Here is a 20,319-nt window from a genome sequence, read left to right as displayed (position 1 = left end):
GCGGCAGGTACGAGACGCGGTGTTCTGGCTCTGCGGTCGAGCTGCCTGCCTGTGAGAATCGAGGTAAAGGTCAGAAGTACCCGGAGGTATCTGCGGGTCGGCGCCGGCAGGTACTTGCAGGTACTTGCCCAGGTCCTGCCTCTCGGCCGGCGCAAGGTACCGGGTGCGCCACTCCAGGTGCTGCAAGCGGCCGCTACTGGTACCTTCCCGCTCTCCCCAAGGGGGGCGTGGCGAGAGTGGCTTTAGCATCACGGACGACTCCGGTGGGCGCCAGGCCGCGGGAGCGCAGTTCGCTCTTTCTGTACGCCCCTTATGCTGGACCTGTCCAGGGTTGATATGCCGCCTGCAAAGTATTATTAGCAGTCAAATGGAGCCAGACACAGCCTGTCTGTCTGTCTGTCTGTCCACAGTACCGGAAGCCCGCACTTGTACATTCTCGTAGTAGTAGTCAAAGCTGTTCTGTAGCTGCATGTGTGCATGCCTCTTGCTTGGTCTGTTTTTTCTCGAAGGGGGTTCAATGTCATCAAGAGAAATGTCTAAATCAGCATGTGCTGACCGAGATGCTATTATCGCAGTAATAACGGACGAAGGCTATCACATATAGGTAGTAGTACCAAGGTAGAAGTAGGTAGGTAATTCCATTGACTGTGGCTGTACATAGACCAGCGAGTACTGTAATATGAAGCACTCCAGACCTGCTCTATATCTGAACCAGCAGCACAAAAAAGGCAACAACGTCGTGGCAAGCCATTGGCTGTGGTGGTTTCTTCATGTTACCTTGAAAGCCCTCCCTCGCATAATATCTTCTGCAGCTGCATCGTCAATCTTCAGGCAAACGTGAGTTCTGATTGCAGGCTCTGTGGACGGCAGTGGTGGATATGGTGGTACTGCAAGTATCTGGATGTAACTCCCTACGGAGACACTGGCAGGATTGGTATGGACCTGTGGGTGGTAGGCAAGTATGGAACCCGAGGCCGGTGGGTTGTCGAGGTTTTGATGGCCTGATGTGATGGGATCCCCACGTTGCAACTTGGGGCAGAGGGACGAATATCTTTTGATGGAGAAGAATCAGGAGGAAAGGAAAAGCGACAAAGCACACATGGGCATTGCGTCCATTACGTCAACGACTTTTGCCCCGACCTTCGGCCTTCTGTTTCTCTCTGCCTCCGCCAGCCAATCTGCCGTGATCTAGTTGTGCAGAAAGTGCCTGCACCTCAGATGTTTCGCAGCAATAGGGTAACTGAGATGAGCAGGCAAGGTAGGTACCTACAGGAAAGCTCTGTGCTGGCGGGAGACGTTGGCAACACGAGGCTTGTGATGTTGGCTGAAACTCAAGTTCGAAGTACATTGTACGTGCCTCAGTGAACACGAACGGACAAGACTGCGACTAATCGTAGCGGGGCATGCCGATCTGATCTGCTGGCCATGTACAGCATTCGTATGATGCACATGTTCCGAGGCCCGGCGCAAGGCCATCGCCGCGGTACTTTGTACTCGCGTTGCACACACACATCAAAATAAATCGATATTAAGTGCAGACGAAGATCAACCCATTCGCTTCTCTTTTCCATCTGGTCAGAATCGTGAGTGACTGCATTGGTTGAACGGATCAGCCCCTCCTCAGCCATAGGTGTTAGTTACGCTCTACAGGGTGCGAGGGATCAGGGCATTGGTTCTGGAAAAGCAGGGGCAGCTTTGGGGTTTCTCGCTTCAGAAGAGGTCAATCTCCAATTGCCCGCAAAGCTGACCTGCTGCCGGTGAAAGCGGCTCTAAAAGCAGCCGCCTAAGCAATGAGAAAAGGAGGGTTCCTTGAATAGACCCAGTTGCTTTGCTCCTACTACCATTGGATTCTATAAACAAGACGTGTGCTTACTTCGTGTGCCATCTACCTATTTTCGAGATGACTGAAATAGGGGTTTCTAAGCCTGACGCCCTAATGGCGGCAACTCCTATCTACCTTACCTCAGCAAGTAAAGTGTGCATGTACTGATTCCGTAGCTGACACCAAAAGTTGGCGGTTTGGTCTGACAACACGAAGATGAAGAGAAGAGCAGCACACAGCCATGATGCAATGTAACTCCATGTACCGCAACGGAGCGCGTCGAATTCTCGTACATGGTACTACTCTAGGTAGTATAGCAACTTGGCATTCTTTTAATAACCATCGTCGCCAGATCTTCCCTAGAATAAAAAAAGAAACCATATGACAGCTGGGATACGGGCAGGCCTTTCCGGAACACGAGAACGCTCATTCTCTCATTGTCATGCGTCGGATGCATCCAGCCGCCTAGGTAGGCGGTCGAGGACGGAGGGGGGGATAGAGGCGAGGATTTGCTGACACGCAGCATCAGGAGATGGTCACTGTTGGCGGTTGAAGAACAACAGAAGACAACCACCTCTTCGATAATACGAGGACAAATATGCAATTTGGAATTCAGGTATTCACAGGTCTCAGTGCGGCCGGAATGTCTTGCTCGAAGTCGCTCTGCCGTCGGGCAGGTACATACACAAATACAGCAAGGTACATTTGGGAGTGCATCGGGATACGGGGGCAAAAGTGGGTATGAACGCCGGAGCAGTGCGGAATGCAGAAGCGAGGGATGCCCGGTGTCAAGTTGCAAAAGAAACCACACGCACGAACGCGCTTGGACCAGAACGCAGTTTGGGCTTCCTCCTCCTTCGCGGAGCACAGATAAGAATTGAGGATGCCAATGAATGCCCCGTATCTCGAGGTACGCACAGATGCAAATGACCAACACGAGTGCTCCAAGTCCCTTCAGCTTACATGCGAGTACAAACCTACCTCAGGACAGTCCACTCTCATCGCCGCTCTCCCCGCATGAACTCTTTTGTATGTATAGGTAGGTATGTGTGTACCTAAGTTAAGGAAAACACCATTTGCTGGTTATTTTAGGGTTCTTTAGACAAGATTTCCGTCTTTTACTTTAGGTTTTTTTAGTCGCTGAGCTTGTGTTTCTTGCGTCCTGGCCAATTGCGTTCAACGAAGCCGTCCGCTATCGCAAAGTACGAGGTCTAGTTTTTTTGCCTTGGACCCGCGATCAAGCACAGCCGCTCAGCATAGTCGGTCGTGTGCCCCTCATACGAGAGGGTAGAAGAAAAGAGATAGAAATACGAGCATTGCATCTATGTATGCGGTGCCGTGTCAGTCAAGTCATCCTGCAACAATCATTGTGACACGCAGAAACGACAATAAGTGATGCGTCCAGGCGTCGCTGGGCATGGTGCTTTCGTATTGCTGCAGTCGTTGCATCCGCCCGCTCCGGGGTTCCGTATTTTCAGGGAGAGAGCGCCGAAGACGCGGTCCGCCAGCAGATCTGTAGGTAGGTACTGATCAGAGACATAGTCGTACAACTACCTAGGTAGATACAGCCAGGACGTGTGGAATTGCGATTCTAGGCCGTGGAATATTCCATACCCCATACAACGGTAAATTAAATGTGCTCGCTTGTAGGCATTTGGACGGTGCAGCGCTGGTATGGACCGCGGTGGTGGGCACGGAGAAGCGTACAGAATCTCGGAGGTACTGCCTCGTACCCATTTGCCCACCTGCAGTCCGTAAGCACCCTGTACCTGGGTACTGTACGGCGCTGTCCGCGCTCCAATCGATGCCTTTATAGGGCATGCAGAGCACTCTGCGAGCTGCAGTCTGCACAGACGGTACATTCGTGTACTCCGTATCATCGTACTCACAAGGTCCCATACCATCGATCCGTGGATGTCCTCGAGGCTCAGCGACTTGATCGAGATTCGGGGGTTGCGAGGTACCTCTGGGTACTGTGGAGAGAGCAGCCCAAGGTCTGCGCTCAGCTGAGCCGGTACGAAGCCCACTGGAGGCCCGTAGCCCCTGTGCTAACAACCAGGTCCGAGCCCAGCGCTGGATCGCTAACAACGTCAGCATCAGCCGTCCGTACCGCTACGGCTTCACCAGCACCGAGCCATGGATATATTCAGGTACTCGTACGAGTACCATCCAATTACTGCCAGCCCTGCTGCTAATACGCAGTTAGTACGCAGTCCGTGAGAGCACCATCTGCTGCTATCAAACGTGGCTGACCCCCCCCGACTTGAGGCGCCGGCGGGAACGGCGTTGAGTGAGCAAAACCGCCCGCTACCGTCCAGCCATTCACGCTGGCCAGGGGCCCCCTGTTTCCCAGTCGGGCAAGTTCCTCCAAGTATCCGCCGCTACTGTGCGCCATTGACGGTGGCAGCCGGATCGCTAGAGCTCAAGCCCATTGTTTGGCGCACGCCCCCCTTCCAGGGCTCCACGGCCTGGTGCGGATGCCCCTGTAGCTCTGCTGTTGTGCCACAGCCGCCTCCGCTGGCACCAGCCGGGCAGGTACCTCGCAGTACCTGGCCTGGGATCGGATGGCAGTGCTTTAGCGCCTTCACTGCATCTCGTCCAACCTCTCATCGAATTCATCCTGCTGCCACAGCCGCGAGACTTTTCCCTCTCTGCTGTTTTCTCTCTGACCTAACCTCTGACCTCTGACCTCTGACCACCGTTGGTGAGCCTGCCTCATTCGCTTTGGCAGCTCTCCTCTCAATCGCTCGCTCTCTGCATCGTCTGTTTTGCCCCGTCTGACTTTGTGCATCGCTTTATCTACCTGATCCGTCTTGGACGTCTTTTGCGCCGAAAAATAGTACCTTAATAATTCGAGACCAAAAAAGCAAAAGACCGGGGGGGAGAAGAAAAAAAAAGGAGTCAACACGGCAGTCGCGTCTTGGGGAGCCCGTCAGCCGTCTTTCTCGTCTCTCGCTTCGCATTGCATCAGCAGGCCGTCTTCCATCCCCATCGTCGTCCTCCATCTTCATCATATCTCTTTGTTTTTGCCCCTTTGGCTCTCCTCTCTACCAGAGCCCTTGTTTGCTGCTGTTGGATCGGCCACATACAATCTGTGTGACTGCTTCGACGGCAATAACAGGAGCGAGGAGGCCAGCAACAGCACTTAGAACAAACACCAAGCATACGGCATAACCCGCTCGGCATCGTTATCGCACGCTCCGTCGATTCGAGGGCCTTCCCGCCCACTCCTCTTCCGTCATGGCGAACCGACTTTCCATGTTCTCCATGGCCTCGGAGGCTCGAGCCGGTGGCGGGCCTCAGACCTCGCAGGTCTCGACAACCACCCTGCTCAACGCCATCCACAACATCTATCTCACCTCACAGCCGCACCAGCTGGATGCGAGCACCAGCGTCGTCGTCAACACCTGGCTCACAGCTGCCCAGGGCGGTCCTGCCGTGGACGCTACGCTGGCCTCGCGGGCCTGGGAGCATGCCAGACGGCGTGCAGAAGACGGCTGCGTTGTCTTGGGGTAAGGAAATGAAGCACATGTCCGCATATCGCATTCGTCATGGTAGCTAACACGGCCTTTAGCTCTCTGCACCAATCAACCCCCTCCCTCCTTGTGCCGTTCCTGAACGCGTTCCCGTTCGCCATCCCCTCTTCCGTCTACAAGGCCCTCGAGGCCATCCAGCCGCTGCTGCGATGCGTCACTCCGCAGAATCCTGCGGCCCAGAGGCAATCGGGCCTGGGCGTGACTCTGTCTCTGAACCTCGCCGGCAACCTGACTGGAGCTACTCTGGCTCTCTCCCAGGGCGGGATCGATACCGAGGCGGGCCTGCTGAACATTCCTGCCGAGGCAGGCTACCGCGCCTTTGATGTCTTCTACTACCTCTTGACATCGGCGTCCACGCCCGCGGAGAGAGAGTTTCTGGGTCTCAAGTCGGCATCGGCTTACGCCCTGCTTGCCCGGTCCGGCACCTACGATCCGCCGTCATACCTGCCCACTGCAGATGATTCAGCGGCGGCTGACGACTTCCGCCAGTCGCTTAAGGACATTGGAATTAAGGGTTCAGCTCACCGGAACTTCATCTCCACCCTTGCCGGCCTGCTCAAACTGGGCGACACTCTCGACTACGACATCGAGTCCGAAGCACTTGAAGAGATTTGCGAGGACGTTGGTGGCCTGCTCGGGATTGATCCCGATGTCCTTCAGCGCCAGTGCAGCACGGAAGACCGAAAGACACTGGTAGGCGGGCTTTATGAATCCCTCGTCGACTGGGTCATTTCAAAGGCCAATGCCGCTATTGCGGCGCAGCTGGTCCGCATCAAAGATGGCGATGAGTCCCTGGACGGCCATGGCGTGAGGACTCCCAACTCGAACGAGGACAATGGCGACACTGTTGCCATCACCGTCCTCGAGGTGCCAGACCCTGCGCTTGGCAGGGCGCTCTGTATGCGTTCCGTCTTCGACGACACTCAAGGCATCAACGCCGAGATGATCAATGATGGCTTCGAAATCCCCCCGGCTGGCACCTCGATCCTCAGAGAGGTCCAGCAGGCTGTCTCTGAAGTGGCGGCAGACTTGGGGGTCCCAGGCCCTCAGACCCGCGAACGCCAGCATGCATTGGAGAAGCGCGAGGTCGTCCTCGAGAAGGCTGCGTACGGCGCTGACGACGGCAGCTTTCTCAAGAGCCTGCTCTTCCCGGTGGAAGGCCAGGGTATCAACCTGGGCAGGGCTGGCCGCATTAGTCTGCCCACGGTGCTCAGCTCCAACCGGCTCTGGTATCATCTCTGCCTGCACCCGACCGATGATTCACCAGCCAGCCTCGCGGCGCTGCCTTCCATCACGTCCGCGTGGTCGGCCGGCACTGTCTCCCGGCAGCTGCGCTCGTGGAGGCTCCCGGAGTGGGCTAACCGCAGGCATCGGAACCTCGACTTCACCGCCGATTTTGACGTGGACGAGTTCGTGCAGCGCTATGCACCCCTCGGCTGTAGAGATGGGAGGGAGGGCATCGAGACGTGGATTCTGGAGCGCGGCTGGACCAATGGCGAAGTCTTCATCGGCAAAGAACGCATCTGGATCCGCGACAGTGCCTGGTGGGAGGCGGAAAGCATGCTGGATGTCAAGCCGGGTGATGAAATCCACCCCATCCACAGCAACCCCTTCAACAACGGCTTCGACACGGGCTATTCGGCGGGCAACGGCAGCGGGTACTTCCCCCCGACTGGCATGGACAACATGGCCAGCGCCAGCCGTGACCAGCTGCACCACCGCGGCATGAGCCAGGGCAACATGAGCCAGTTGACGCTTGGCCAGGGCCAGACCCCCCAGGCCGCGCCGTCGATTGCTCCAAGCGCCATGCGCAGCGGTGACTATGGCCTGGGTAACAAGGGCGACTTGTATAGGGGCGATGGCTTCTACAACCCAGAGGCTGCCCCATTTGTCGATGCCGAAATGGCTGAGAACAAGCAGCTGGAGACAAAGGAGGTCGACAACGCCCGTCGGGCTTGGGTTTGGTTCACCTGGGCTATGACCTGGTGGGTGCCGTCCCCCTTGCTCAGATGGATCGGCGGCATGAAGCGCCCCGACGTTCGCATGGCCTGGCGTGAAAAGCTGGCGCTGTGCATGATCATTGCTCTCATCAACGCCATCATCATCTTCTGGATCGTCGGTTTTGGACGCGTTCTGTGCCCCAACATGGATAAGGCCTGGGATCGGAAACAAGTCGCAACTCATCAAGGCACCAACGACTTCTACGTCAGTGTCCGTGGTAGCGTCTACGACATTACCAAGTTCTGGAAGCAGCAACACAGTGACACTAATGTCAAGACCACCTCGGATAACATGCTGCCCCTGGCTGGCATGGACATGGACGACTACTTCCCGCCTCCTTTGAATGTGGCCTGCCCTGGGCTCGGCCTGACTAACACGTTCCAGCTGGTTGCCAACAATACTGTCGAATACGGCCTGGCCGTGCACACTTCTGGTCACTTCCAGCCCGACCCTACTAGTAAGCTGGCCGACGAGAACTGGTACTGGAACGTCTTTCAGCCGGCCATGGACGAATTCTACAAGGGACAACTGGTCTACACCACAAAGGACGTCAAGAAGCAAGGCGAGGAGTTGCAGAGGAAGTGGGCCATGTACGGCAACCAGATCTACGACTTGACCAACTATTTCCACACCCTGGACGTGTACAACAACGACAAGCGCTACACGTTCCTCAACAAGGACGTCACCGACCTGTGGAACAACAATCCCGGCACGAACATCAAGGAGCAGCTGGACATCCTCCTCAACGACCCCAACAACAACAGCACCGTGCACGCCAACCTCGAGAACAGCTGGCTCTGCATCCAGCGTGTCTTCCTCAAGGGCTACACGGACTTCCGCGTCACTCCTCGCTGCGTGGTCAACAACTGGATCCTCCTCTCCTTCACCATCGTCCTGTGTGTCGTCATCGCGCTCAAGTTCGTCTCGGCTTTGCAATTTAGCACCAAGCGCAAGCCGTCTCCCCAGGACAAGTTTGTCATTTGCCAGGTCCCCGCCTACACAGAAGGCGAAGACTCGCTGCGAAAGGCCCTCGACTCGCTGACGGCTCTGCAATATGACAATAAGAGGAAGCTCATATGCATCATCTGCGATGGTATGGTCGTCGGCGGAGGTAATGATCGTCCTACACCCAAGATCGTTCTGGACATCCTGGGTGTCGACCCCAAGGTTGACCCTCCCGCTCTGGCGTTCAGGGCTGTCGGCCCCGGCAGCGACCAGCTCAACTATGCCAAGGTCTACTCTGGTCTCTACGAATACGAGGGCAACGTGGTCCCTTACCTGGTCGTGGTCAAGGTTGGAAAGGAGTCGGAGCAGACCAAGGCCAAGCCGGGCAACCGTGGCAAGCGTGATTCTCAGATTCTGCTCATGAGCTTCCTCAACCGTGTTCACCACCGGTCCCCCATGAATCCCCTCGAGCTGGAAATGTTCAACCAGATCAACAACGTCATCGGTGTCGACCCCGAGCTGTACGAGTACCTCCTCATGGTTGACGCCGACACGTGTGTCCAAGAAGACTCCCTCAACAGGCTGGTGGCTGCATGCGCTCACAATGCCAAGATTGCCGGCATCTGCGGTGAGACGAGCCTGGAGAACGACCAGAAATCTTGGTGGACAATGATCCAAGTCTACGAATACTACATCTCCCATCACATGGCAAAGGCTTTCGAGTCTCTCTTCGGCAGCGTTACCTGTTTGCCTGGATGGTAAGTGAACCAAGAAGCCTCCGCCTGAATAATATGCCGTACAATCGACTAACGTGACGATGCGCTCTAGTTTCACCATGTATCGCCTGCGGACAGCAGACAAGGGCAAGCCTTTGATCATCTCTGACCAGGTCATTCGGGACTACAGCGTCTGCGACGTGGACACACTCCACCAGAAGAACCTCCTGTCTCTGGGCGAGGATCGATACCTGACGACTCTGATGACGAAGCACTTCCCGAACATGCAGTTCAAGTTCCTTCCCCACGCTCAGTGTAAGACAGCGGCCCCAGAGTCGTGGAGCGTCCTCCTGTCCCAGCGTCGACGATGGATCAACTCGACCATTCACAACCTGGTGGAGCTGCTCCGGCTTAAGGACATGTGTGGCTTCTGCTTCTTTGGCATGCGATTCATCGTCTTCATTGATCTCTTTGGTACCATCATTCTTCCCGCAACATGTGCGTACCTGGGATACATGATCTACAGCGTCGCCACGCACCCGACATCATTCCCTCTCTGGTCCCTGGTCATCCTGGCTGCCGTCTACGGTCTTCAGGCGTTAATCTTCATCCTCAAGAGACAATGGCAGCACATTGGATGGATGATCATCTACATCCTTGCGTATCCCATCTACTCGTTTGCCCTGCCCGTCTACTCCTTCTGGAACCAGGACAACTTCTCCTGGGGTAACACCCGTGTCGTTATCGGAGAGAAGGGCAACAAGCAGGTGGTAGCTGTCGACGATGAGGGCTTTAACCCGGCTTCCATCCCCCTGCAGCGCTGGGACGACTACGCCCTGATGAACGGCCTGCCGGGCCGCCGTGGCAACTACTTTGCCCATGAGAAGCAGGACATGGCTTTTGACCAGTACGAGATGGACGAGATGAAGAGTGTCTACTCCGCGGGTCCCCAAGGCTCGGTGCTCACCGGCATGCAGGGCCGCAACACATACATGCCGCCCCAGCCCCATTCCCCTGCGCCGTTTGCCGCCAGCCAGATGGGCGACCCGTCTTACATGCAGCACCGACAGTCGATGATGTCCATGGGTACTGCGATTCAGGATCGCAGCCAGTCGCCATACTCGGACTTCCCCCAGCGTACGAGTGTGATGCATACCCGTGGCCCATCCAACCTGACTCTGACTCCCTCGCCGGGGCTGGGCCCCATGAACCGCTCCTCTTCCGCCATGAGCTTCGGCCGAGGCCATGAAGCAGCCCGGTCCACGGCTTCGTTCGACTTCATGGGAGCTGCCGGTGGCGTTGCCTCGGACGCTGCCATCATCGACGCCATCCAGGCCGTGCTGCGAGAGGTCGACCTTGACACCGTCACGAAGAAGCAGGTCCGCGCGCTCGTCGAGCAGCGCCTGCAGACGGAGCTGGTTGGGGAGCGTCGCACGTTTGTGGACAAGCAGATTGACCGGGAGTTGGAGAACATGTAGTGCAATGTGGCATGTATTGATGGAGACGATGAACGAGCGGACCGACAATCAAGGGCCTTGTTGGCTTACTACTATCTTCTTTTTCTCTTAATTATTTACATCCGTACTAATCATTCATTTGGGGAGGGGAGAGGTTGTCGACTCCTCCGTACGATGGTCCACACAACGAACATGACTGTATGGAAACAGTTTGATTCTCACGAGACCAGGGAAGAGACTATATCATTACAATACGACGAGCAAAAAGAAGGACGAAAACATCAAGAAAAGAAGTGGAAGCTGCATCAGCAATGCTTGTTACATTGGCGCAGAATATGGGCGTTTCTTATGGGTTGTTATGGGATGTGACGGGAGAAGTTCCAAGTCTTTGCTTTGAAGGGAGAGAGGAAGTAAGAATTAAAGATAGTCATTGATTGGGTTTTATGAATTGGATGCGCTGATTACTGCTTGGAAGTGTTTGTAGCGATTGTTAATACGATGTATCTGTTCTTTAACCGAAAGGGTTTATATTTTCCCGTGATGATCCAGTCTTTTTACCATGGTGAAACTGGTTATGATGAATTATCTGTTATTTGCAAGTTGTGGAAATCATTGGCAATGTCGATAAGACGTTTTGCCCGCTTCTATCAAACAATTATAGATACACCATCAAGCCTGTAAGCCAAACTTGAGGCAACGCAGCCTTCCTATTCACCGATCGCCTTCTTCTCCCGCTGTAGCCAAAAACCGACAGCCTTCAAGGAGTGAAGGGAAAAAAAAAAACACATGTAGGCAAGTTATAGTACGCTTTTCGCCACGCCCCCCAATGGCCCTCGCTTCATGTATTCTTCTTCCTCGCCTCACTTCTTTTCAACGTTTCCAACACCCTTTAGGCGAAGATACACGTCCGTTCCCCATCCATACAGGCTCTGGACATTGATGCCGCCGCCAAAGTACTCGGCATAAGCCCTGCTCAGCGGCAGACCGTATCCCAGGCCGGCAATGGAGCTGCCGCCCGTGCTGGCGGTGGCAATCGCACTCAGCCCGTCGTGCCCGCCCGAGTCGGGGATGTCGTCGTCCTCGGAAAAGGTGGTGAAGGAGTAGGACCAGATGTTGGGGAGGACGTCCGGCGGGATGCCGCCGCCGCGGTCTCGGATGCGGATCGTCACGCCCGGAGCATTATCATCCAGGGGCTTGATGGCGTCGCTCTTAAAGGGCCCGAGATCTTCTGCCGGTGGCTTGATGTCTGGCAATTCGCCGGGCTGGTGCTTCAGCGGCGGCTCGGGTGCGATTGTAACGACAATCGGTTCGCTCGTCTTGCTCTCGATGGACGCCCGGAACGCATTCTTGAGGAGCTCTGTGATGATGTATTCTAGATGCATAGGCAAGAAGGCAAACGTCGTCTCCGGCTCGCCATTGATGATTAGTTTTGGCCGGATGCCGTACCGCAGCTCGCAAATGTCCGCCACAAAGCCCGCACAGGACTCAATCGTCAACGAAGGCTTCAATGCCGTGTCAATGACGCCAATGTATGTGGGATGCTCGGGGCATGGCGTGGGACTGGCGCCGGGGTCGAAGTGCGGCTGGCTGCTAAAGTGCAGGGCAATGTGCTGCTCCGAAATGAGGCGGGTGCCGATGCGGGCGCGCAGATGCTCGTCCAGGAAGCGCGTCACCTCCGCGGGCGAGATGTATTTCCGACATTCGAGGAAGCCCTTGGCAAGGATGGGGATGGTGTCGGTATGGGTGGCGACCAGCTCGGCGAGCACATTGGTGAACTTGATCTCGTCGTCGAGTGTGGTAATGGCCCGGCCTCTGGAGGCGGCCTGCCAGTAGGGGAGAAGTATGGAGAGGGAGTGTAGGTAGTTGTTGTAGATTTGGGAGATGTTTGGGTTGGAGACGACAATGTACGGGAGGTTCTGAAGGGCCTGCAGGCGGCGTGCGAGGCGGATCGGGATAAGGGAGAGGGTGAAGTTGGCTGATGCGAGGAGCGATCTCTCGGAAAGCGGCGGTCTGCCTTGTCTGGATGGAGGGAGTTTTGTCAATACATAGCATACCAATGCCAATGCCAATGCCAATGCCAATGGAAGCAATCTTAGACAGGGCAGAAACCGCTGCTTGCTCGCTTGCTTACCTTACAAGATCTGCCAGCCGCAAGGGATGCTGGGGCAGGCTGGCGAGAGACTGGATGTCGGAGTCGGAAACATCGTGCGCCTTGTCAGAGGTGAAGCACCGGCGCTGGGGCTGCAGAAACGCCGGGGCTCGAATGGCAAACGGCCGGAGCTGCCTCGTGGACCTGAGCAGGGCCGTCATTGCAGCATCTCGGTATTCGAAGGGGGGGAGGGGATAAAGAGTGACGAATGAAGGCTGACGATTCGACAGTCGAACGGCCAGCGAGAGACAGCGCCTCAGTAGAAGCCAAACCGGCCGGCAGTCAGAGAAAGATGTAGCCGAGGATACGCGCCAAAAACGCACACCACGTCCTGGTCCGGTCTATAATAGACGAGCAGCGTACGACTATGCTTGCTTCTGTACGTCTCTGCCGTTTGTATCGTCGTGGATTGATCGACAGGTAAGGAGGAGCGTCACCCGTTCGTCAGTCAGCAGCTCGGCGATCGTTAGCTCTCTCAACTAGCAGAAGATACAGCGTAGCAGATTATAATCAAATAGCAGATAGAGAAACGACAATTGATGGATGGACAAGAGCCGGAGCCTTAGTAGTTATGTATGTAGAGTAGGTCCTTGTATGTCCTGCTTTATAGAGCCTGGCCAGTTGCGGGATAGCGGATGCGCGGCGCCGCGGTGAGCCGGTTCGGACGGAAGAGGCCAGTGGCGGCACTGTTAAAGCTCTCGAGAGGCTGGACGAATCACCGGCATCAGCCAGATAAGCTGCCCGTGCAAGAGGCGTGACACGAACGTGTAAAGAAGTCAGCCGCCAGTCTTGGTGTTTTGGAACAGTCGTAGTTAATTGGTTGTTGATATCGTCGTCATTTCATCGCATCTTCGGCCCAAACAACGGCTTCCCATTGTTCAACAACCGGTGAGAGTCACATGGCGATAACAAGCGTGGTCCCACACTCTTATCGGAGCACATACGTCACGTCACCGATAGCGAGGCTAAAAGGAGGGGAATCGCGAGATCCATCGCGGGGCAGCTCCAGGTTCAGGGACCAAAAGGCATCAGCAACTGGAGGGCACACGGCTGGCATTCAACACTGTAGTCACTAGGTAGAGGTAGTGGATATATGGAGTTGCAATGCCATACTCCAGCGCGCAAAGAGAAAATCCCATGTTTATTTCCCGTCTAATGTAGGTCTTGCCGGCATCATCATGAGCATCATCAGGAAGCGCCTCGTTTACTGCGTCGTCACAACGTGGTCCTTCTCGACAGACTGCACGTTCGGGTCCTGGTCGAGCGCAACGACAGTGCCCTCGGGGTATTCAACGCTATTTGGCAACACGTCCAACTCGTCAGCCATCGGGTACAAGATCGGTAGAGGAAATGGAATTGAAATGTTTTGTGTCTCGTAGCGACGGTGGTCGGGAGGATATCGTTGGGGCACTCACGCGAAGCCCTTGATCAGGCTGTACTCCTGGGTAATCTTGGCGCCGGCATCGGTGGCCTTCTTCTTGGCCCTGCGTATCGTTGCGTCAGTATTTCCCGTCGTTGTAGCTGAGCTGAGAAAAGGGCTCGACTTACGCGGCGAGGTCGGCATCGGAAGCATCTTCCTTGAGGGTGACCTGTACGGTACAGCAGGAGAGAATCGTCCGTCAGTAGTTGTTCTGGTAAAGTCAGAGGCAGCTGCGGGTTGCTCACGATGTAGGACGGCATCTTGAACGCTGTGGATGTTGACAGAAAGTGTAGTCGTTGTGATGTGATTGCGGTAGAGAATGGTGGTGATGATGATGCGGGGAGGAAGCCCAGGCCATCCCCCGTATTAATACGAGTGGTGACAGCACCCAGCTCAGCAGTCCGCCGGGGCAGGTATCGATACGTCACGCTCCTCCTTCCCGCAGCACGCCTTAGTAGCCGCCTCCATAATAGTAGGACCTGACGGACGTGGCCGGCCATGATGTAAGCAGGGGTTACATGAGTGCCAGCTGGAGGCGAGCAAGGCAGGTCTGGGCCACAAAGAACATGTCGAGCTGCGAATAGGAATTGGCACCATCGCTAGACTGTCGTTGGGCCTGCGCTACGGATGTCTGATGTCTGCCAGGGCAGGATCTTTTGACAGTTGGGATAAGAGGGGGGGCAGCACCACCTTCGATGTCGGTGGCTTCAATGACGTCGGTGGGGGTGGTTGTCGTTGCTGCCCAGGTGGTCTCTTGTTGCTTGTTCGTCGGTAGTATTCTGCATACTCAAACGGCATCATAAGGTATTGAGCGTCTCACCAAGGTCAAGAGATACAAAACACCAGGTGCTGTGCTCTGTCCGTGGCAACACGCAGATAACCACGCTGAACTGAGGACTCAAGTACCTATGAAGCAGCATCATTCGCAACCACCTCTTGTACGATGGGATCTGCTTTGGAGATCTACCTAGTCTATGTCCCACACCACATGAGTTGTTCTGGTCAACCCATCAAGCCGCCACTGCAATTGCTCGCTTACCCTGCACTCAGCGGGATAGCATCACAGAATCATGGGCGCTTACATAATCACCACTTCAGATACCGCCCAGTTCATGCCCAACAGACGACCTGTCTGGGGCAAACACTGGCCCCCATGCATGCAGGCAACAGTTTGCAGATGCTACGTTAAGATTACGGGGAGTCCTGCTCATTGCAGCAGGCAGCCCAATGCCAGCCTGTTCCGAACGTCGCCGCATGCCCCGTGCAGCAATTTGCCATACCCCTGATATCAGCAGTGAGATGCAAAAAAGCAAATCTAAATGTTCGCTTCCCAGAGGCGTTTCGCTCCATCAATCGCCACAGATGATGTCAGTCAGCAACGGGCAGCACAAGGGTCTCTTCTTCCACTGGGGAAGATCCGGAACGGAAAGCTTGAGCCTGCTGAGAGCATGGGCCGGGGCTTGCTGTTGTAGCCGCTCCCTCGGACCACTGCCCAGCCGAGGATTCCATGAGTGCCTGATGATGCCGGCAGAAGGGAAATGGTAAAGCGGACATGGAAGGTCAAGACCAGGCCTGCCACGGAGCCCTTGCTGCGCGCTGAGATAGGGCTTGTTTTAACATGTATTAAATTACCCGTTGGTTCCACCCTTCATGACCAACTGTTCGGACCTAGCCTTACAGTTAGGCCTAAAAACCCTATTCCACCCTAAAAATTATTCCACCTAATTTATATAGGAAATACAGCTATTTTATAAAAATTATAATTTTTATTATAAATACAGCGTTTTTTTTATAGTTAAAATAGTTATATTTAATATTTTTATAATACCCTTAAAGTCCTAAAGTCTGCTAATATATTTATAATCTTCTTATATAGTGTTTTAGCCTTAGCTAAGGTTAATAAGGGCAGTAAGTTAAGGAGGGTATTATTATTACTATTATTATTAAAAAGGGCAGGAAGGTTATAGTTACTACTAGCCTTATTACTGCTAGCCTTATTACTACTAGCCTTATTTAGCACTATAATTTATATCTCTTTTTATATAGCCTTTTATATTTCTTTTTATATAGCTTTTAGATTCTTATTATTAGTATTACTAAAAGGCCTTATTATAATATTAATAAAGCTATTAGTTAGCGCTGCTTAAAAGCACTTTAATATTTTTTTTAAGATCTATAGCTTTATTAAAGCTTATTAAAGGACTTCCTTAATATATTAAAATTATTATTTAGTTATATTTATAAAAAAAATATTATTTTTATAGCCTAAGAGCTTAGCAAATGCCTTATTTTAGACTTTAAAGATAAGGAATTTATCCTTCTTCCTTATATAGTTAAGCCAGGACTTAAATATTATTTTTTTTAGCCTAGCTGCTTTCCTTTTTATATAATTAGCCTGCTATTATATTTTTAATTATTTAATCTTAAGCTTAATAATTTAGCAGCCTTTATAAAGCTAGGCTTTTATTATCTTAGCCTTATTAGCCTTTCTTACTTACTAATCCTATTATTAAATTTATTTAAGACTAATAATAGTATAGAATTCTCTAGTTAGTTAAATAAGGCTGCCTTGCTTTTTATAATATAATAGTAACTTAATATAGCAATTTTAATTAATTATAAAGTTATTAATGTTTTTTTTAAGTATAGTAGCTTTTATAACTATAAGGCTAGCTTACTAAAGACCTTTATAAATTAGTAAGCTTATAAGATTACTGTATTTCTTATAAGTATAGTAAATTAAAGCTAAAGCTTAATAAAAATATATATCTTTAAGCAGTAATAATAAAAATACTAAATTAATGCTTTACTAATGCTTTACCTATTAAGTAAAGACTTTAGCTAGTGCTAGTAAGGCATTAAAAGGAAAAAGACTAGTCTTTTTAAATTTAAATATAATATTATATTTTATAAAGCCTTTATTATATATAGCTTAAAAGGAAGTTAGGAAGTCTAGCCTTATAAAGGCTAGGTTCTTTTTAAAAAGCAACTTTTAAAGTATTTTTTAATAAGCAGCTTTAAGCGGCTGGAAAATACTAATATTAAGCAGCTAAAGGATATAAGTTAAATATAATAAAAATTAAATAATAAGGATATTAAATTTAATATAATATTTAATAAAGTTAAGGCTTATATAGCTTATAAAGCTATTAATAATAAGAATATAATATATCTTTTTTTCTTTAAGCTGTTAGACTAGTAGTATACTAAATAGCAGTGCTTATAGTCTTTTAAAATCTTAAAGCTATACTATATAGCTAAACTACTTTTTAAAAAAGCAGCTAGACCTCTAGGCCTTAGCTAACTTTTACTATAAGATTTAATTAAAATAATAAAGCTATTTTAATATAATCTTAGTATTTAAAAAGCCTATTTTTAAGTAAGTAAAATAAATATTATAATTAGCCTTAATCTCTGCCTAAGACTTAGTAAAGAATGTCTTAAAAATTATTTATAATAAAATAGACTTACTAGCAGTATTAATATAGTTAAGGAGGGTGTAAGACTTGCAGTTACTTAAATTAAGGACTTATAGCTGCTAGGCCTAGGATATATAAATAATAATTATAAGGATAGTCTTATAAAGGCATTTAAGCTAGGTGCTGTATTTATTTTTATTTTAAAACTTTAAGGCGCTAATATTATACTTAATAATAAGATTTTCTAAATTCTAAAAGAAAATTATAAGATTTTTAAGGTCTAATACTTTAAATAACTTCTAGGCCTTATTAATAGCCTTAATAAATAACTTTTAAAGCTTTAAATAGTTTAGGAGCTACTAACTATACTAATTTTTTAAGAGATCTAGTATTTAAGGGTCTTACTAGTGCTAGAGATTATTAGTAGTAGTAATAAGCTAGACCTTAGTTATTAAGAAGCCTTCTTTTTAAAGCTATATAGTATATATTACTAAGGCCTTATCTTCTTTATTTATAAGTAATTATAGCTAGCTGGGCTATTAAGGGATAGGATTAGGGGCCTTTAAGGAGGAAATTGCGCACTATATAGCAGTATGGCTTATGTTAAATTTAACGGCGGTGGTATAAATAAATAAAGGCTTGCAGCTATAATAAGGGTAATTACAATTTTATAAAACAGCAGCGGCTGCCTTAAAGGTAACAGGGAGTTTATTTATAAAATCTATTATTAATTTTTTAGTATTTTAAGATAGATAATTATATATTATTATTTATGTTTATATATAAAATAGGTGTGTTATTAAACTAGCAGCGGTATAGAATGATTTTTAGGGTGGAATAGGGTTTTTAGGCTTAACTGTAAGGCTAGGTCTAAACAGTTGGTCACGAAGGGTGGAACCAATGGGTACATGTATGCTGCCTGGGCTTCTGGCACTGGTCCGTGATGCGTGGCTGAAGATACCGTCCGGACGGCTCGGAGCTGGGCTGGTCTGAGCTCGAATTGCGTTCTGCTGTGCGCCAAGTCAGTTCGGAGCTTAAGGGCGAATTGCAGGCACGCGCGTGGGATAAGAGGCAAGTTCGATAGTCCAGTGCAATATCAATACAATAGCCGTGAGATTCATTCTAGTGGCCGCAATCGCAGACGATCCTTCAAAAAAGTGTCGAGCCACTTCCAGGCAAAGGCAAGGCCCAGGAGAACACACAAGCGGAGAAGTGAGCCAGCCCAAAAGCGGGCCGAGACAAGGAAAGTCTATGTACCTTTGGAAGGGAAAAGCTAGCACTTATTCGTATTCGTGTTCGATACGCGGGACGGGCGTGGCTGCGGATTTGGTGAAAGTCGATTGGCTGCGGCTGTCGAGCGGCGCCCCAACAGAATCGTAGTTTAACGCGGCACGCTGCCGTTTTTTTGCTGCAAGGGATCCAGCAATTGCCTGTAATGGTGCAAGTACATACCGCTTGGGCCAGCGGGCGGCTGCCATTGGCGGGTGACGGGCACAGGAACGAGATTGGATCTGATGCTGCGTGAGCTGGTGTCCCTGTGTGTGTGCGCGTGTGCGTGTTAGTGTGTGTGCGTTGGGTGTGGTGAGCGTGTGATAACGAATCCGAATGCGCCGATGGCGAGCAGTGCAGAGTTGTGCAGGCTTCGAGGTACAAGTACTGAGGTGAGGTACCTATGGATTGGCAGGAGGAGTACGACCTGACAGTTCGACGCACTGTCCGGTGTACTTGTCGCGTCCGTACACTCGGGAGCAGCCCCCTTTCGTGCCCGTGGACGTGGTGCCAAGCAGTAACGCCCGCCAACACAGCGAGGAGGATCGAGTCGCAATGTTTGGCATGGGCAGGCGCAATCCCTCGGACTCGCGCGAGAGCTTCACGCGAACGACAGACCGACGTTGCTCATTTGAAGAGGATTGAAATCATACGACTTCTCCTGAGAGTGATGAACAGTCGGTCAACCCGGGTTGACAGAGATGGCTTCGACGGGAATGAGCTCTTGATGATTGGCAACTCTCCCCGTCCAGGCACATCCACCCTCGATATGGTGTACTTCGTCGTAGCATCAACACCTGACGATTCATGCTTGCTCGTGATCGACTCAATGTCTCAAGAGATAACAGTGCCATCTTATCAATAGCATCACGGGATGGAGCTCTGATCGATTAATTCATCACTTGCAATGAATCTCGTGTGAACACACGCACCTCGTTATCAATGAGATACAGTAAAACTCCCGGCCAGCAGCGAGCCTTGTGTACGATATGTGTACTAGTATGATGATGATGATGCTCTGTCCCCGTCTTGGGCTGAGCTTGGACCTGGCAATTTGGCGCTGGACCCGTCACCCGTAGCCTGTAGCCTGTAGCGCTATTCCCGAGCCACGAGTCCAGGGACCGGTCGCAAGGTACGCGATCCCACGCCTGATAGACGAGTGAGATGCCTAGTAGGTGGGCTGTTGTTAATTAACGGGTACTACTTGTGCCCTAGGTCGCCGGCGAGATGGTGGAATCGGCATCAAGCCTAAAGCCGAAGGCGCCGTGGCGCGAACTCTGGCAGAACGGGCTGGATATTAATAATTGCTGAAGGATGGCGGCAAGGATCCGGGCGAGGGAGCACGCGAATAAGCCGTCAAACGCGGTGCCATGTCGCCAATGGAGGGAAATGAGAGAGAGAAAGAAAGAAAGAAGGACAGTTGAAGAGGACACACTCACCAAGTCCTCGAGACACTTACATTGTCAGCTGGTACTCCGTGCTCCGCCCTCCGGCCAAGCTCCGTACCAGCTCCAATCAAGCTGGCTGGCGATTCACGCAACGCCATGCTGTCATGTTTCGATGCCCCCAGTGCTCTTTTTTCTCC

The 20,319-nt window shown here is 51.4% G+C and overlaps 3 protein-coding genes across 3 annotated transcripts; 1 reads left to right on the top strand and 2 right to left on the bottom strand.

Moving 5' to 3' along the window:
• The first annotated feature begins 5,062 nt into the window (after positions 1 to 5,062).
• Positions 5,063 to 10,990, top strand: TRIREDRAFT_71563 (glycosyltransferase family 2, chitin synthase). Its single transcript, XM_006966007.1, has 3 exons — positions 5,063 to 5,334; positions 5,397 to 9,062; positions 9,133 to 10,990. Exons 1-3 carry the CDS (start codon positions 5,090 to 5,092, stop codon positions 10,496 to 10,498), a joined length of 5,277 nt encoding a protein of 1,758 aa, XP_006966069.1. The 5' UTR covers positions 5,063 to 5,089; the 3' UTR covers positions 10,499 to 10,990.
• Positions 10,991 to 11,114: 124 nt separating this feature from the next.
• On the bottom strand, positions 11,115 to 13,379 carry TRIREDRAFT_122169 (histidine kinase). Its single transcript, XM_006965891.1, has 2 exons — positions 12,609 to 13,379; positions 11,115 to 12,496 (listed from the first exon to the last, which is right to left on the bottom strand). Exons 1-2 carry the CDS (start codon positions 12,785 to 12,787, stop codon positions 11,338 to 11,340), a joined length of 1,338 nt encoding a protein of 445 aa, XP_006965953.1. The 5' UTR covers positions 12,788 to 13,379; the 3' UTR covers positions 11,115 to 11,337.
• Positions 13,380 to 13,748: 369 nt separating this feature from the next.
• Positions 13,749 to 14,546, bottom strand: TRIREDRAFT_122168 (uncharacterized protein; the record flags this gene model as incomplete). The annotated part of the gene is made up of 4 exons (XM_006965890.1): positions 13,749 to 13,921; positions 14,042 to 14,110; positions 14,175 to 14,215; positions 14,292 to 14,546. 4 exons carry the CDS (start codon positions 14,544 to 14,546, stop codon positions 13,831 to 13,833), a joined length of 456 nt encoding a protein of 151 aa, XP_006965952.1. The 3' UTR covers positions 13,749 to 13,830.
• Positions 14,547 to 20,319: the final 5,773 nt, after the last annotated feature.

This window comes from Trichoderma reesei, assembly GCF_000167675.1.
Source record: "Trichoderma reesei QM6a unplaced genomic scaffold TRIREscaffold_11, whole genome shotgun sequence".
Classification (NCBI taxonomy): domain Eukaryota; kingdom Fungi; phylum Ascomycota; class Sordariomycetes; order Hypocreales; family Hypocreaceae; genus Trichoderma; species Trichoderma reesei.
This window is presented reverse-complemented; position numbering and strand designations above follow the sequence as displayed.

What these genes read in the sequence shown, in the direction of transcription:
- TRIREDRAFT_71563 (XM_006966007.1), top strand. Translation starts at nt 5,090, where the DNA reads ATGGCCTCGGAGGCTCGAGCCGGTGGCGGGCCTCAGACCTCGCAGGTC. An exon ending in GACGGCTGCGTTGTCTTGGG is followed by an intron (nt 5,335 to 5,396) that starts GTAAGGAAATGA and finishes CACGGCCTTTAG; the next exon opens with CTCTCTGCACCAATCAACCC. An exon ending in GTTACCTGTTTGCCTGGATG is followed by an intron (nt 9,063 to 9,132) that starts GTAAGTGAACCA and finishes GATGCGCTCTAG; the next exon opens with TTTCACCATGTATCGCCTGC.
- TRIREDRAFT_122169 (XM_006965891.1), bottom strand. Translation starts at nt 12,787, where the DNA reads ATGACGGCCCTGCTCAGGTCCACGAGGCAGCTCCGGCCGTTTGCCATT. An exon ending in CGGCTGGCAGATCTTGTAAG is followed by an intron (nt 12,497 to 12,608) that starts GTAAGCAAGCGA and finishes CCCTCCATCCAG; the next exon opens with ACAAGGCAGACCGCCGCTTT.